This window comes from Anser brachyrhynchus, assembly GCF_964034855.1.
Source record: "Anser brachyrhynchus genome assembly, chromosome: 2".
NCBI classification, from domain to species: domain Eukaryota; kingdom Metazoa; phylum Chordata; class Aves; order Anseriformes; family Anatidae; genus Anser; species Anser brachyrhynchus.
In genome coordinates this window covers 98,434,172-98,447,268 of record NC_137695.1, presented here as the reverse complement: position 1 = coordinate 98,447,268, position 13,097 = coordinate 98,434,172, and the positions used below count along the sequence as shown (strand labels likewise).

At 42.0% G+C, this 13,097-nt stretch overlaps 1 protein-coding gene across 1 annotated transcript; it reads right to left on the bottom strand.

The window, feature by feature from the left end:
- Positions 1-5,420: 5,420 nt before the first annotated feature.
- LOC308189252 (uncharacterized protein C6orf62 homolog) lies at positions 5,421-12,692 on the bottom strand. Its single transcript, XM_080579046.1, has 5 exons — positions 10,526-12,692; positions 8,881-9,057; positions 8,179-8,301; positions 7,252-7,386; positions 5,421-6,716 (listed from the first exon to the last, which is right to left on the bottom strand). The coding sequence occupies exons 1-5, from the start codon at positions 10,652-10,654 to the stop codon at positions 6,591-6,593; spliced, it is 690 nt and encodes a 229-aa protein (XP_080435172.1). The 5' UTR covers positions 10,655-12,692; the 3' UTR covers positions 5,421-6,590.
- Between the last annotated feature and the right edge of the window lie 405 nt (positions 12,693-13,097).

Genomic DNA, 13,097 nt, shown 5'->3' with positions numbered 1-13,097 from the left:
CTTCCTGAAATAGCCAAATAAATCTTTTCTCCCTTCAGACTATTCAACACAGTATTTTAGTACTGCCCATTTAGTAATAGGGATATCACTAATACGCAGGCCAATTGTTCTAGAAGCAGTTCCTTAAAGTGATTATTTTAAGCCATGCTTGTCTGTTACCCCTCCACCAGCAGCAGCACGGACCCCATACTTTATTTCACAGCTTAGGGTTGGAGATCATCTTAGAAGGAATTGTCACCATTGAGCTTGCTTCGCTTTGGGAGTAAGCTGTCAAACGTCACCGAGCATTTCAGTGTTCTTTGCTGCTTCCACTCTAACCTGCATGTTCAAAAAGCTGTATCTTATTTTAGCTGAGCCTGAAAGGAAATAATGGGAAAAAATTACTGTAGTAAGGACAAATGGCACTTGGTTGCACCTGGCATCACAACGAGCAGATCTCCTGTGGGGTTGACCTGGTTCCATCACAGCAGATTTAATTCCCCTTACAAGCAAATGAAGTGACTCGATAAGATCATCTTGGGATTCTGATTAGTACACCAAATTACACACCCAATAACTGACATTTGTAAGCTCTGTACCTTACAGCTGCAAACGATGAGACTGTCCATCCCAAATTGTTTTTTTTTCCCTTAACATACCAAATGCCTACACCACACTACTTGATGTCTAGGGGTCACACAGGGCCAAGCTTTTTTACATCGTGGTACACAACACATCAGGGAACAGGTTCATCTTTATCAGTTAAAGCCACTGCAGCTTCCCACTGCATGCCATATATCGGTCAGCAAAATGTTTCATGCTGGTTTTGCATCGCTGCTGTCTGTCGCGTGAATGCATTCAGGCTGACACCTGCGTAGTTGTGCCATGGTGGAACTGTGCATTACAGATCCCTTGAAAGAGATGAGGAATCAATAAAAGGGTCTCACAAGGGTCTCACAGCTGAGCTGCCTCACCTAGGTTACTCTGCCCGTTTAGTTACGAGTTAGTTGGTTCACAAATCTCAAATTGGCACAAGCCACTTGTAGGGAACAGGGGAGGGGGCAGAAGTTAGAATTAGGTTGTTAAGTAACTGTTCTGAGCAGCAGTGAGGTCCTGTTCTGCTGCGCTGACTGGCTCTGAGCCACTGCCAGGGATACGTAGGAACTTCTGATTGCATTTTATCTCTAACCATTTCAGATCTTTTCTCTATCTGCAGAGACCATCTGGTGAGGAAAAACAGAAGCCCCCAAAGCTCCCCCTTACCTCACTCTTCATGGGTATGAAGGAAAAAGGGCTTTAATTCTCATTTTGCTCCATAAGAGCTCAGGGAGAACATAATGATAGTTATTACTTTGTGATTGTGCGATGGGTGCACTGAACAACTCCTAACCCTGGTCCTGAGAAGCTACGGCTGTGGGGCACTGCAGCGTAAGTAGTTCTCACATAACAAGAGCAAATTACCTGAAAGCTCTGGTAAAACCCAACACACTGACTATCCTCCAAAAAAAAAAATCCCTGCTTTAGCTCACTAAGACACTACCACCCAGGCCGTACCACTGCAGTAAGAATCTGGATCTTTGACATCTTTTGCTTAAAAGGAGCAGTAGCTGCTTTTAGCTCTATTGAGTTTTTCAGGAGTCCAGAAAAGCAGCTTGTAGAGCAGATGCTCTAGGCTCAGCAGGGGTTTGGCATCCAGTAACTGTGCTCAAATTAAGGGACCTTTCCATATGTAAATTCTTTTTTCAAGCAGAAAAACTAGGTCATAGATATCTTCAGCCCTAAAAAGCATTTCAGTCAAGCAGAAGAAAAATTACACTTGCGTATCACTTGCTCTGCAGGTTAATGGAAGGAAGCTGCTTTACCCCTCCGTAGCGTCGGTGTTGTACACAGTCAGCCTCCTGAATTCCCAGATGCGCTGCAGAAAAAAACAAAGCAGCACACGCTGCTGTAGATGGAAGTGTAGTTTTCCTAATACTCCAGACAGCAAACAGTTCAATCTGTATTCCAAGAGCACCATGAGGAGGAAGACTTGAACACTAAATACAAAACACAAAGTACCCAGCCCCTGTGCACTACAGTGGGGAATAGCTGAGGGAATGGCACCAAATAGTGCAGGTGCAAAGGAAGGCCAATCCTCTACACAGAAGCGTGCTTCTCGTACACCCGTGGTATTAAGGGACAAGTAATAATCTTGGCCTTACCATTTGGGAAAGTGGTTTGTACGTAGAGATTACTAAAATATAAGGGTAATTTGTTCCACAAAAGGAATTTTAAAATAAACACCACTAAGGCTAGTAACCACGCCTCAAAACTTTGCATGCTATACTTTTTTTCCCCAAAAACAGTCATAGCCATTTCATACTTCGTTCCAGAATCTGTGGGCTTATGCAGCTGCTGAATTTGCTACTTCCTTAAATGCAAAGCTTAAAATGGAGAAGCTAATAAAAGAAAATAGCAATCAAGTAAATTCATGTAACATGTCTACCTGCTACATGAGGACGTAAATGTACTCTATAAATTCTTGACTTTAACAGCTTTCATGCTACTGGCAGGAACCTTGATGTAATATTAAATTAAACCTGTAACACTGTATTCGGAAAAAAAAAAAAAAACAACCCTAGAGATTATTCTTACCATCCAACCCCCCCAGAGATCCAGATTTAACATGAAATGGAGCTCATTAACCACACAAGTTACTGACTCAGCACATAACAAGCACAAGGAAATAGCATTCTCCTGGCAGCAAAACACAAGTGGGGCAAGGAAGGAAGCCTGCAGAGCTCACAAAAGAGCTTGCGCAACATGCAGTTCATGGCAGTCGTATCACATTTTAAAGTGTTTTTAAACTACTACACTAGGCCGTACTAAAACATGCTACCAAGAACATGATATTCTTTGAAATACACACCATTCTGAACACTGACCATGTCTCAGCAAGGCACTGTACACTTGAACACCACTAAGAGAAGCCGCTTACTGCGGATGTAATATATTGGAATGCAACTTAGCTTAGTTTCCAGTGCAGGGCACCACAGGTTCAACAGATGGGTCCGAGGACCAGTAAGGTTTAGTCTTCGTAGAGCGATAAGAGGTGAGCAAAACAAGCTCGGAAACACTTCAAGTTCCACTGTTTATACCTATGCGTTTCCTGTAATGTGGTCATTCACAAGGTCACTCAGCACCTACCTGTGGTGAAGACTAATCCTCTGTTTCAAGTACAGACAAGCAGGTCTTTTAGAGATGGAATTGGAAAAAAAAGTCTAGAAAATTGATACTAACAGAACTACCGTCTTTCCTCCAGATTTGTTTCTAATAGGTTTCTAACAGGTTTAGCAGTGTAATGCAAAACATCAACATGTAGCAAGAGATCAGTAGCCTGATCTAAAAGGTGTTTTTTTTTGTTTTGTTTTGTTTTTTTTTTTACAAAGCACTGAATAATCCCAGGGTTACTAATACCTAACATATCGCTAAATACAGCAAACTTTGTGTAATAAACCAGCTTTCCAGAAGCACTTTATTGCTTTGACAGATGGCAAAGTGCACCAACTGCAAGATAGCTACAGACCTATTACAACTCCTTATCTTTGAACTAGGCTTGTACAACCAGCTATGTCCATCTATTTTTGATAACACTCATGCAGCCGAAGAAGCTTTAAAAGCCAAGATAAGCTTTATAGCCACACACAGGCTAGATGCTGACACGTAAGATGTTTCTTATCTAGGAAGTACCTAACACAAGCTTCCTTGCACCAAACATTTCATCTAGATGCAAGAAATTTAATGGGCCTCTACCTACTTCGTTTTGCTGCCTCCACGTTTATTCCTGCCCCATTCACACTTGCCAGGTTTGCATGACAAAGCATAGAATGATCCTCAAGAAATCCTCAAGCGGTGACCTGGTAAAACACATCCAGGTGATACTGAGCATATTTCAGTTCCTAGTATTAGGATACCAGGAGCCACACAAGCAACTGACAGCATGTGGCAATAAAGATAATTGTCTTATAGAAAAGGCCTTTTTGTATTTACACACAGCTCTGCTGAACAAAGTAATTACCCTTTACAGAAACTGTGCTTTGTAAGCATTAGCTTTGTGAGATTAAACCTAAACTTTGAAGTTAAGAACTCTACCAGAAAGCCACTAAGCTGAGACAGGGCCTGACACCATAAATATTGCTTCCATTGACTTCCAAAGTGCATTTTGCTAAAGTAACCAGTACAATAGTCTGAGTTTAATCTAGATGCTCCAGTAAGAAATACTGAGACAGTTTCAAGTTTCATCTTCTCTCTCTGAAGTCATCCTGTTTAAGTGGAGAAAGCGATGCCTTTCAAAGATGCCAAATGATTTAAAAATAAACTCAGTCTGAGACTGTCATGCTCTCAAGCCTGTTGTTCCCCTTAATCTTTTTTTTTTCCAACGTACACAATGACTATGTCCATCTATTCAATCTGATAGCAGAGCAAAACATGGCATTTGTTAGTTGTGTTGAACAGAGCATTTACCAATCAGTATTATACATATTTCTTCTCCAAAAAAGCGTAGCATTTAACTCCAGGATCACTCTCACGAAGAGTAGACAAATAACCAGTGTCTTCTGTAGCCCATACAAAACACCAAAAGCAATTAAACTGTACATATTGTTCTCTATATGAGAGAACTATAAATTAAGGATCATGCCAATGCTGACACCTGAAAAGCATTGCAGAAATCATCTAAGCCAACACTGAGGCTTTTGTTGTTGTTTTGAAGAAACCAAAATGAAGAACAACAGTCACTTTAGTGACTTCTTGCATTAGGAACAAAGATACTTGCTCTGCTAATAAAGGTAACGACGGTCATATTCTCTTACTATGAAACAATATCCAAAACGACAGATTGTGAAGGGGGTTGCACTTCGGAAGCATAATCCAAACTCATGAAACATTCAAAGCCCTACAAAACCTAAGGCTTCACGAGGACATTAATACCGGGTCTTACAGGCCATTAAGATGGGACACCTAGCTGGAAAACTTAAAGCACCATCGGCAGGTATGGTGGTGACTAAATATTCCAAAGTCGTTATACAAAGCATTTTGTACAGCAGCATTTTCGACTTGATTTCTATGTACGGTAAGGCACGTATTAACACAATGTTGCGGCTTTCAGGTTGTGTTTTCCTATGGTGCTCCAGTTTAACTTTCAGGATTTTATGATAAAACAACTATAAATACCCATGTACCAATACAACAGTATGCCCTTAATACAGTTATTTCTGACATCTACTTTTCAAAGCAAACATCTTCCCTGCACACGTAAGCACACCTTTGCCGCTCATCTTTATGTTAGTCATAATTTTACACCATTTTACAGTTTGTGTATTTTCAGTGTTTGTGACAGGTAACGCTTCTGAGGTAAGACACTGCTAAAATTCCATTCATAGAATTCCCACGAATAAACCCAGTCATCTTTCACCTAATTTATTTAAGTTCCAATTTTTTCCAATTCCAAACAAAAGCTAAATACAAGTTTTAAACAGGTAAGCACTAGTTTTATCCAAAGGGAGCAGGCTTATACAGTTTTACTCCAGTAAAGTACTCAACCCTTAAGCAGAACCTTCTTTGTCAACAAAACTATACAGTAGTCTTCCTTTTATCATTGCACAATCTTAAAATGTTCTGTCAGAATCAACTTTTGACACTCCAAACACTATTTTACATTGTTTTATAATGTCTATTCCAAAAGAAAAAAAAAAACCTCAACAGGTTTTCCGTAAGAAATGTTTTAGAAACCAGTATTTCCTGCACAGTTCACCAGCAAGTCTACAAGTCTCAACTCTCAAGAAAAAATAATCCTCTACCAACATTGTTTCTGCAGCTACTATTTTACTTTATTTTTAGCTGCTTTAGCGACTTCAGACTCCAGGTCTGCCTCATCTGTATAAATGCATCCAACTCAAAAGAATACTTTCATACAGTTATACAGCAACTTGGGGAAAGAGATCCAAAACCAAAGTGCCAGTAAACTCAGACATGGCCCAGCAAAATAAAAAAGGCAAAAAATGCCTACACATTAAATGAGATGCTTTTTTTGCTTTAAAAAAAAAAAAGACTTCTTTCCCACATTTACTTCCTATTGTAATAGCCACTTCTCTGTTCATTAAAATGAATCTGATAGTGCTCTTTGATACAATCATTAACAGCAAAGCTATAAGGCTTTTAAACCCGTTACATTCATTTCTCACCCTCCAAATACTGATGGTTAACATAGATGTTAGGGGGTATGACCAGCACAAATGGGAACACCACCACAAATGATCACCTTGTGCTTTCAGATACATTTGTTTCAGTGTACAGTCCCTTCATTTCACATTTTAGTAAGATGCTGATGCAGTGCAGAAGTGTGCAGAGCATCCTCTCTTTCACAAGGTCCATGCAGAAAACAACTAAAAAATTTTTTTTTAAAGTTCTGAGATACAAATGACAAAAAAAATCCAGGATGATCAAGTTTCACAATGTATAGTGTTCTGAACATGAGTCCATTTTCTTCTAATATTCTGAAAGAATAAAGTGGTGAGGAAAGTGGAAATTCACTGCTGCATTCTGTGATCTTCCCCATTTTGCTGGCCAGTACCTTACTCTGGCATGTAAGGACGGAGGTGATCCTCTATGGTACCAACCGTCCAGTGAGTGAGCTGCTCCTGTGGCAGGTACAGGCAGATGCTGCATAACTTGAAGATTGTAGCTTTGTTTTTTGGAGTCTAGAGGCAAAGAAAACCAAAGAAAAGCTATTAAACATGAAAGTTTACACAAGAATAAAAAGACAGACCCCAGCAGACCCAGCCCAGGTTACAGCTTGCTGCTGGTTGTGGGTGAACAACGCAGGCATGTAAAAGCCACCATTTCAAACACACAACAGCCAAATCAAAAGCCTTTTAACAACTAAATTCTTTTTATTATGTTATTTTTTCCCACTTAAATTATTTATGCAGTATCACACAAACTAAGCCAGTATTTTATTTTTTCCAAAACAATGTTAAGTCTTTTTTTATAACTTTATTTTAATACTAGAACATAAAATCTTATGAATACATCTGTGGCCTATAATTAGCCTTTGCATGCGTGAATCCTATTTACAGCATGTTTCCTCTGAAACTGCTGAAATGCAAGCATGAACACACGATCAATTTTTCCACTAAAAACCACTAACATTCCTGAGAAAAAACATTCAGGACAATTCTTAAAAAGCTTACACTCTGGGTAGAAAGGAAAAAGAGAGGGACAGGTTAAGTTTACCTGCAAGTGCTGTCTGTCAATGAAGAGAAACACTGACTGGTTAGGGTTGTTGACAACAATTCCAGTCTTGTCCTTTCGGCTCAGAACATGCAGAAACTGTTTTTCATAGTCACCATGATGAAACTCAAACTTGGCCTGCGGTGCGTGAGGGATAAAATGATAAAATATTTACCAACTGAAAACTCAAACACAAGCAATTAATTTCATTCAATCTGGGGCTTTACAACCACTTCTGATTCTCTGTTTCTTTTCTCATCTATGCAAAATGAAATTGGAAACCATAGCAACAACTACACCCTTGAGCCTTGGCACAAAACTTAAAAGATTTCCCTAGTTTCATTCTGCCAACACTGACATTAGTCATAACAATGACATTAACAATTCAAACAAAGGTGCAACTTTAACCGCCTCCATAAAAAGAGATTCAGCTGACAGAACATCTGTGTTATCAACAATGCAACACATTTCTGCTAATAACTTATTATTGCAGAGTGCATACAGAAAACAATACACATATTGTTACCCAAAAATTTGAATGTAAATAGCTAAAGATACCTACTGAAGAGTTGATTTAAAATGTTTGAAATGTTTCTCTCAATGCAAAATTGTAATGCAAAAATACCACCTCAGATCCTCTTCCATTTAATCAATTTAAAATGTTTGAAATGTTTCTCTCAATGCAAAATTGTAATGCAAAAATACCACCTCAGATCCTCTTCCATTTAATCAATTTATGCCAAGGTCACAATTTGTAGTAATAGGAAGCAGAATTTAGAATTCAAATGACTGTGTGATTTACACAAAAAAAAAAAAGAGCCCACATACTTAAACATTCACAGAAGTCACAGACCTTATCATCAATGGACTGGTTAAGCAAAGATTCCCCCACCTCATCCCCCCCAAAATGTTACTTAAGTTAAAAAATACCTGAACAGGCCTAAAGGCTTCATCAGATCCCTTCCACCGAGAGAACAGGAGACAGACTATCTTCTCAATGTCATTACGAGGCCAAAGAATGAAGTCCATCTCCTGGGTACAGCCGATCACATCCTGTAATTAATAAAGATCTGTATTAACAGCCCATCCATTAGGAGATACAGATAAGCACCTCATCTATACAGGCACTGTGTTAAAAGGTGGTACTTATTACTTTTGTGTGATTTTCTCTCTATATTACTCCCAAAACAACTCAAGTCGTCTTTGCCTCCCATTGAATTTTAAAGTAAGTATCCAGGTAATGTAAATTCCAACTTTATGAAAACTACCATTCCTGAGAAAGACTACTTTCTAATATTCATCTAACAAAACCACTTAGTTGTAAACCAGGAGTTGTTGCAAGAATTTATCCATGCCTATTAATAAAAAGGCTGGCAGAAGAGATAATTCCCAAGACGTATTTCAATGAGACAGATTAGAGGTAAAGCATGAGCACTACAGATTTAAACAGAATTTCAGAATGTGCACGCTAAATTACCCTTCAAACCAGACCCCACAAAAAAATGCTTTCAGAATTTTCATGCAGAAGAGTTGAGAAAATAAGGCAGCAGGATTAGCCTTAAGTTTCACAAGAAAAAATACAAATGTTTAAAACCCAAATTAAAACTCAGCAAGTATGGAGAACAACTTTACCCTGCGCATAGACTGGTAGCGGGGTGCATGAAGCTGTACTACATCCTTCTGCAGAAGCTCTAAGGAACTTTCCAAAGAATAGCTGGAATCCCGCACACCTCTCAGGATATTTTCTTCATAATTATTGGTCATGACTGGTATCACTTCAGACACTTCAAAAAGCGCTGACTTTTTCTTCTGAAAAAGAAAGCACACACTGCATTAAAACTACAGTCCTTTCTAAGTGGTTCTTGCTAACTTCAGAATTTATAATTTTCTGTAATAATATAAAATATATAATTTTATAGCTCATGAGCAGCATTAACCTAACTAAACAATTATATAACAGACAAAACATATTTTACCAACTCCCATCTCCCTCCCATCCAGAACACATATAACAGGCAAGTACTTGCTGACCAAGCCAGGCTGAGCAAACCTACTTTAAGCAAACTAGTAGATAGACATCCTCAGTTCACTTAGGCATAAGCAAGTTTTATAGGATTTAAAACAGACATTTGGTTTTAGTTGTAACATTCAGACTACTTTGTAGAAATTCACTGCAATCAGGTGCTGATATAAGCATACTAAGACCCATATCTGCTAAGAAAATCTAATTGATATTACTGATTAAACCCTAATATTTCTTGGGAAACTGTTAGGACAAACAGCACAGAAGGAAAAAATAAACTCTACTCTCAATACAAGTTAGCTCAACAGTCTCTCTATTACTATGAGACAGTGCCTAGAAACGTGTCACTATATACAGCAGTGTTTGCATTAGAATTGATGAACAAAAGCAAACTGGACTTAAGAATTTTAGGGAAACTTCCCGATTAAGTTCAGAGAACGGTCTCCATTAGAACCAACTTCCATGGAATGAGAAGAACATTTGAGCAGATCAAGCAATATTAGAGTTCGTGTACATGCACTTCCTCCTTTTACTGTCTATTTGTCTGCCATTTGTTTCTATCTTCACTCGCTCAATTTGTTCAGTACACTTATTCTAAGCATCTACTTTTCTTCACGTCCTGTGGACAGAAACTCTCGTGCAACTCTGGCTCAAAGTTAACTTTAGAGATATCCTCCACATCTACAGCATCCAGTAGTCTTCCACAATATAGTCAAGTAAATGAAGACTTCCTCTCTTCCCTCCCTTTCACGATGCCAGCAACAGTTTCACGTGTCTACATGCTCAGGTCATTTCAACACTGCATTTTGCAACCACTCCCTTCAACTGCTGGGTTTTCCCTTCTGCTTTAACCAGATAAATGCAGTAGGGTTAGCAATCATTCCAGACAGGTCTTTCTCGACTTAACAGTTTCACTGCAAACCATTATGCCATTCAGACCCCAACTGGGCTGAATAAAGTACAGCACCAAGTCAGATAAATATTTATTCAATACAGAAGTTACCAACTGATCATTTAATAAGGCATTGCCACCTTCTGCATTACAGAACTACAAACATCTGAAAAGGAAAGCCAAACTGTCAATACACGAGAACTGGTCAAATACAATACCAATTAGCAATAAGGAAATGTAAAAAATTCAACAAAACGTAAGGATATATCCTTAAGATGCATCAGGCAGTAAGATTTGGCCCAGCATAGTCAACTCAAAGTTTGCATTGCAACACAACAGCAGAGAAACGAAAACCAAGTTACCTTGTCCTTGAACACAAAGGCAATGTACATCTTGAAGTCAAACTGGTCAGCTAAAGATTCTTTTTTCTTTCTAAGCTGAGCACGAAGTCTGTTCAGAGCTTGTTTCTTCCGGGAGTTTGGGTCCCCCATTTTGTTATACAGGCGGTACTAAAGCCTTTGGAAACTGTCGCTAAACTATGGGCACTTTTTCGTAAGACTCAAGTACAACAGAAACAAGTCATTTTATTCCTGCTAATACGACTGAATAGATAAAACGCGAGTGCAACCCAAAACCGCACCTCAGGCAGTATTTTATGAGAAAGTCGTATCGGAGGGGTCAAGAAACAAAAGTAGTTGTCCAGCCATGGCTGGACAACAAACAGGTTTGACCATAAACCAAGAAAAAAAACTAAGAAATTTAAAGAAAACAAATTTGAACAGTTTAGCCGCAGGAATAAGTGGGTGAGAATGGAGAAAAAAACAAATCTTATCACAATTTATGTGTACAATAAAAAGCAACTGGCACAAGCCCAATCCATGGGGGGGGGGGTAATTTTTGTTCTGCTTACAAAAAAAACGAAGCTGATATTATAAATTGCGTTTTACCCCAGCCGGATTCATGACTCTACTGATTATTATTCTCAGATTTCCACTACTGCTATGTTGCCTGTCTTTTTTTTTTTTCTTCTTTAAAACGATTACACTTGGTGGAAAGCAGAGAAAAGGGTGCAAAGGAGGAGTGCACATCCTGGGAAGTATGACATTTCTCTGCCAACAACAAAATTAACTACAGACAACACAGCGCTGGTTTGCAGGGAAGCAAAGAGAAAAAACAGCGGAGTCACTTCTAACACCATTCTGCTCATCATCGGGCACATCGCTGCCCTAAGGCTACTGCTGCCAAAGGGAAGAGGGATCATGATGGCCACAGACGAGAAGCTGGCAGGGGTTAAGGGACACTATTATCTCACCTAGAGACTAAACCCCAAACCGACGCCCCAAACCCAGACTCCTTACCAGCGCGAGAGCCCTACATTCCCTAACACCTCGCAGGCTCCCTGGGCTGCTGATCCCCCGGGGATCCTTCTCTCCCTGCTGCTGCTGAGCCCCACAGCGAGCACAGTTAGCCGAGGCTGTGCATGGCCAACGCTTCCTGCTTCTCCTCAGGCCTCTCTCTACAGAGGCTGCGGCTGGACACCCACAGTAGCACGGCGTTTCCCCTCTCACTTCATGGTCACGACTTGGAAAACATGGAGAGAGTTTCGCTTCCGCTTTTTCTCGCCAAACAGATTTTGGTGTCGAAAAAAAAAACCAAAAATTTGCGAGTTTTTTTTAATTGCAAGCCGAGGCTGCAATTTTAAACCTCGGAAAGACCCTCCCCACCCCCTTAAAGCAACCCCCACGATTATCAGGTGATTTTCTTTCTCTCTCCAGGCATTTTTCCCCCCACACGAGGCGTTTGACTGGTAGGGGTTTTAAGGTTTTTCGGTTAGCAAATCCGTCGGACCGGGTTAAGAAAGAGGGGAAAGGAATATTAACCCCCCCCCCCTTAAGGGAAAAAGAAGAAAACAGAAGGAAAATAAAAGGAAAAAAAGAAAAAAAAAAAAAGAAACCCCCTCCCAAAACTTCCCCCCAACTTAACCGAGAGGCTGAGAGACTCCGACAGGAGGCCGAGCCCGTGTCTCGCTCGCTACCCGCAGCCGGCGGGCGCAGGAGGAGCAGCGGAGGCGGCGGCGGTGCTGGCGGCACGGCGGGGAGCCATGTCAAGATAAAGCCACGAAGCCGCCGAGCCCCCCCATCCCCGCTGCGGTGGACGCGCTGACCGGGCCGCCCGCTCTGCCGCCGCTCAGCCCCAGCCTGGTCCCCATAGCCTAGCTCAGCGCCCCGCTGACGGGGGAAATGGTGGCGGAGGGAGGAGGAGGAGGAGGAGGATGAAGAGGAGGAGGAGGAGGAGGAGGAGAAGGAGGCGGCGGGCCCTGCGCTAGTGGCTCCTACGGAGGGCGGCGGGCATAGAGACGCCGGCGGAGGGCTCCCTTCGCCCGGGCGGGGCCGGGTGGTCCTCGGAGGGCTGCGGCCGGAGGGCAGCGGGAGCGCCGCGGGCTGCGCCTGGGGCTCGGCGGCACCGGGAGCGCGGAGGGACGGGAGCTGCGCGCCGCCACCCAGCCCGCAAGATGGCAGCGCCTGAGTCACACAGGCGCCGCCCTGCCCGCAGCGCGCAGCAGCCGCCCGGCGGCGCGTACCAAGCGCCAGGCACCGCGGAGGGGGGGCCGCGAAGTACAGAATCGCGTTATACGCGCTGGGAAGCTCCGCGGTGGCCTCGTGAGCCGCGGGACCTCATTTTTTTTAGAGGTTGAAAAAGAGAGAGCGGCAGCGTGAGGGCGGCTCCGACCCATCGCCACGCCAAGAAAAGGGGTCCCTCTCGGCCGCTCCTCCCTCCCCCCGCCGCCGTGACCCGCAGGGCCGCGGGACAAGGCCCCGGATGGAGTTGCTCAACGCAGTTGGGGGGGGGCACCCCCTCGCTCCCCCCCCATCTTGTGTGGTACCTGCCCCTGGGCCTGTGGCGGCTCCTTCTCGTTCAGTTCCGCCCAGAGGA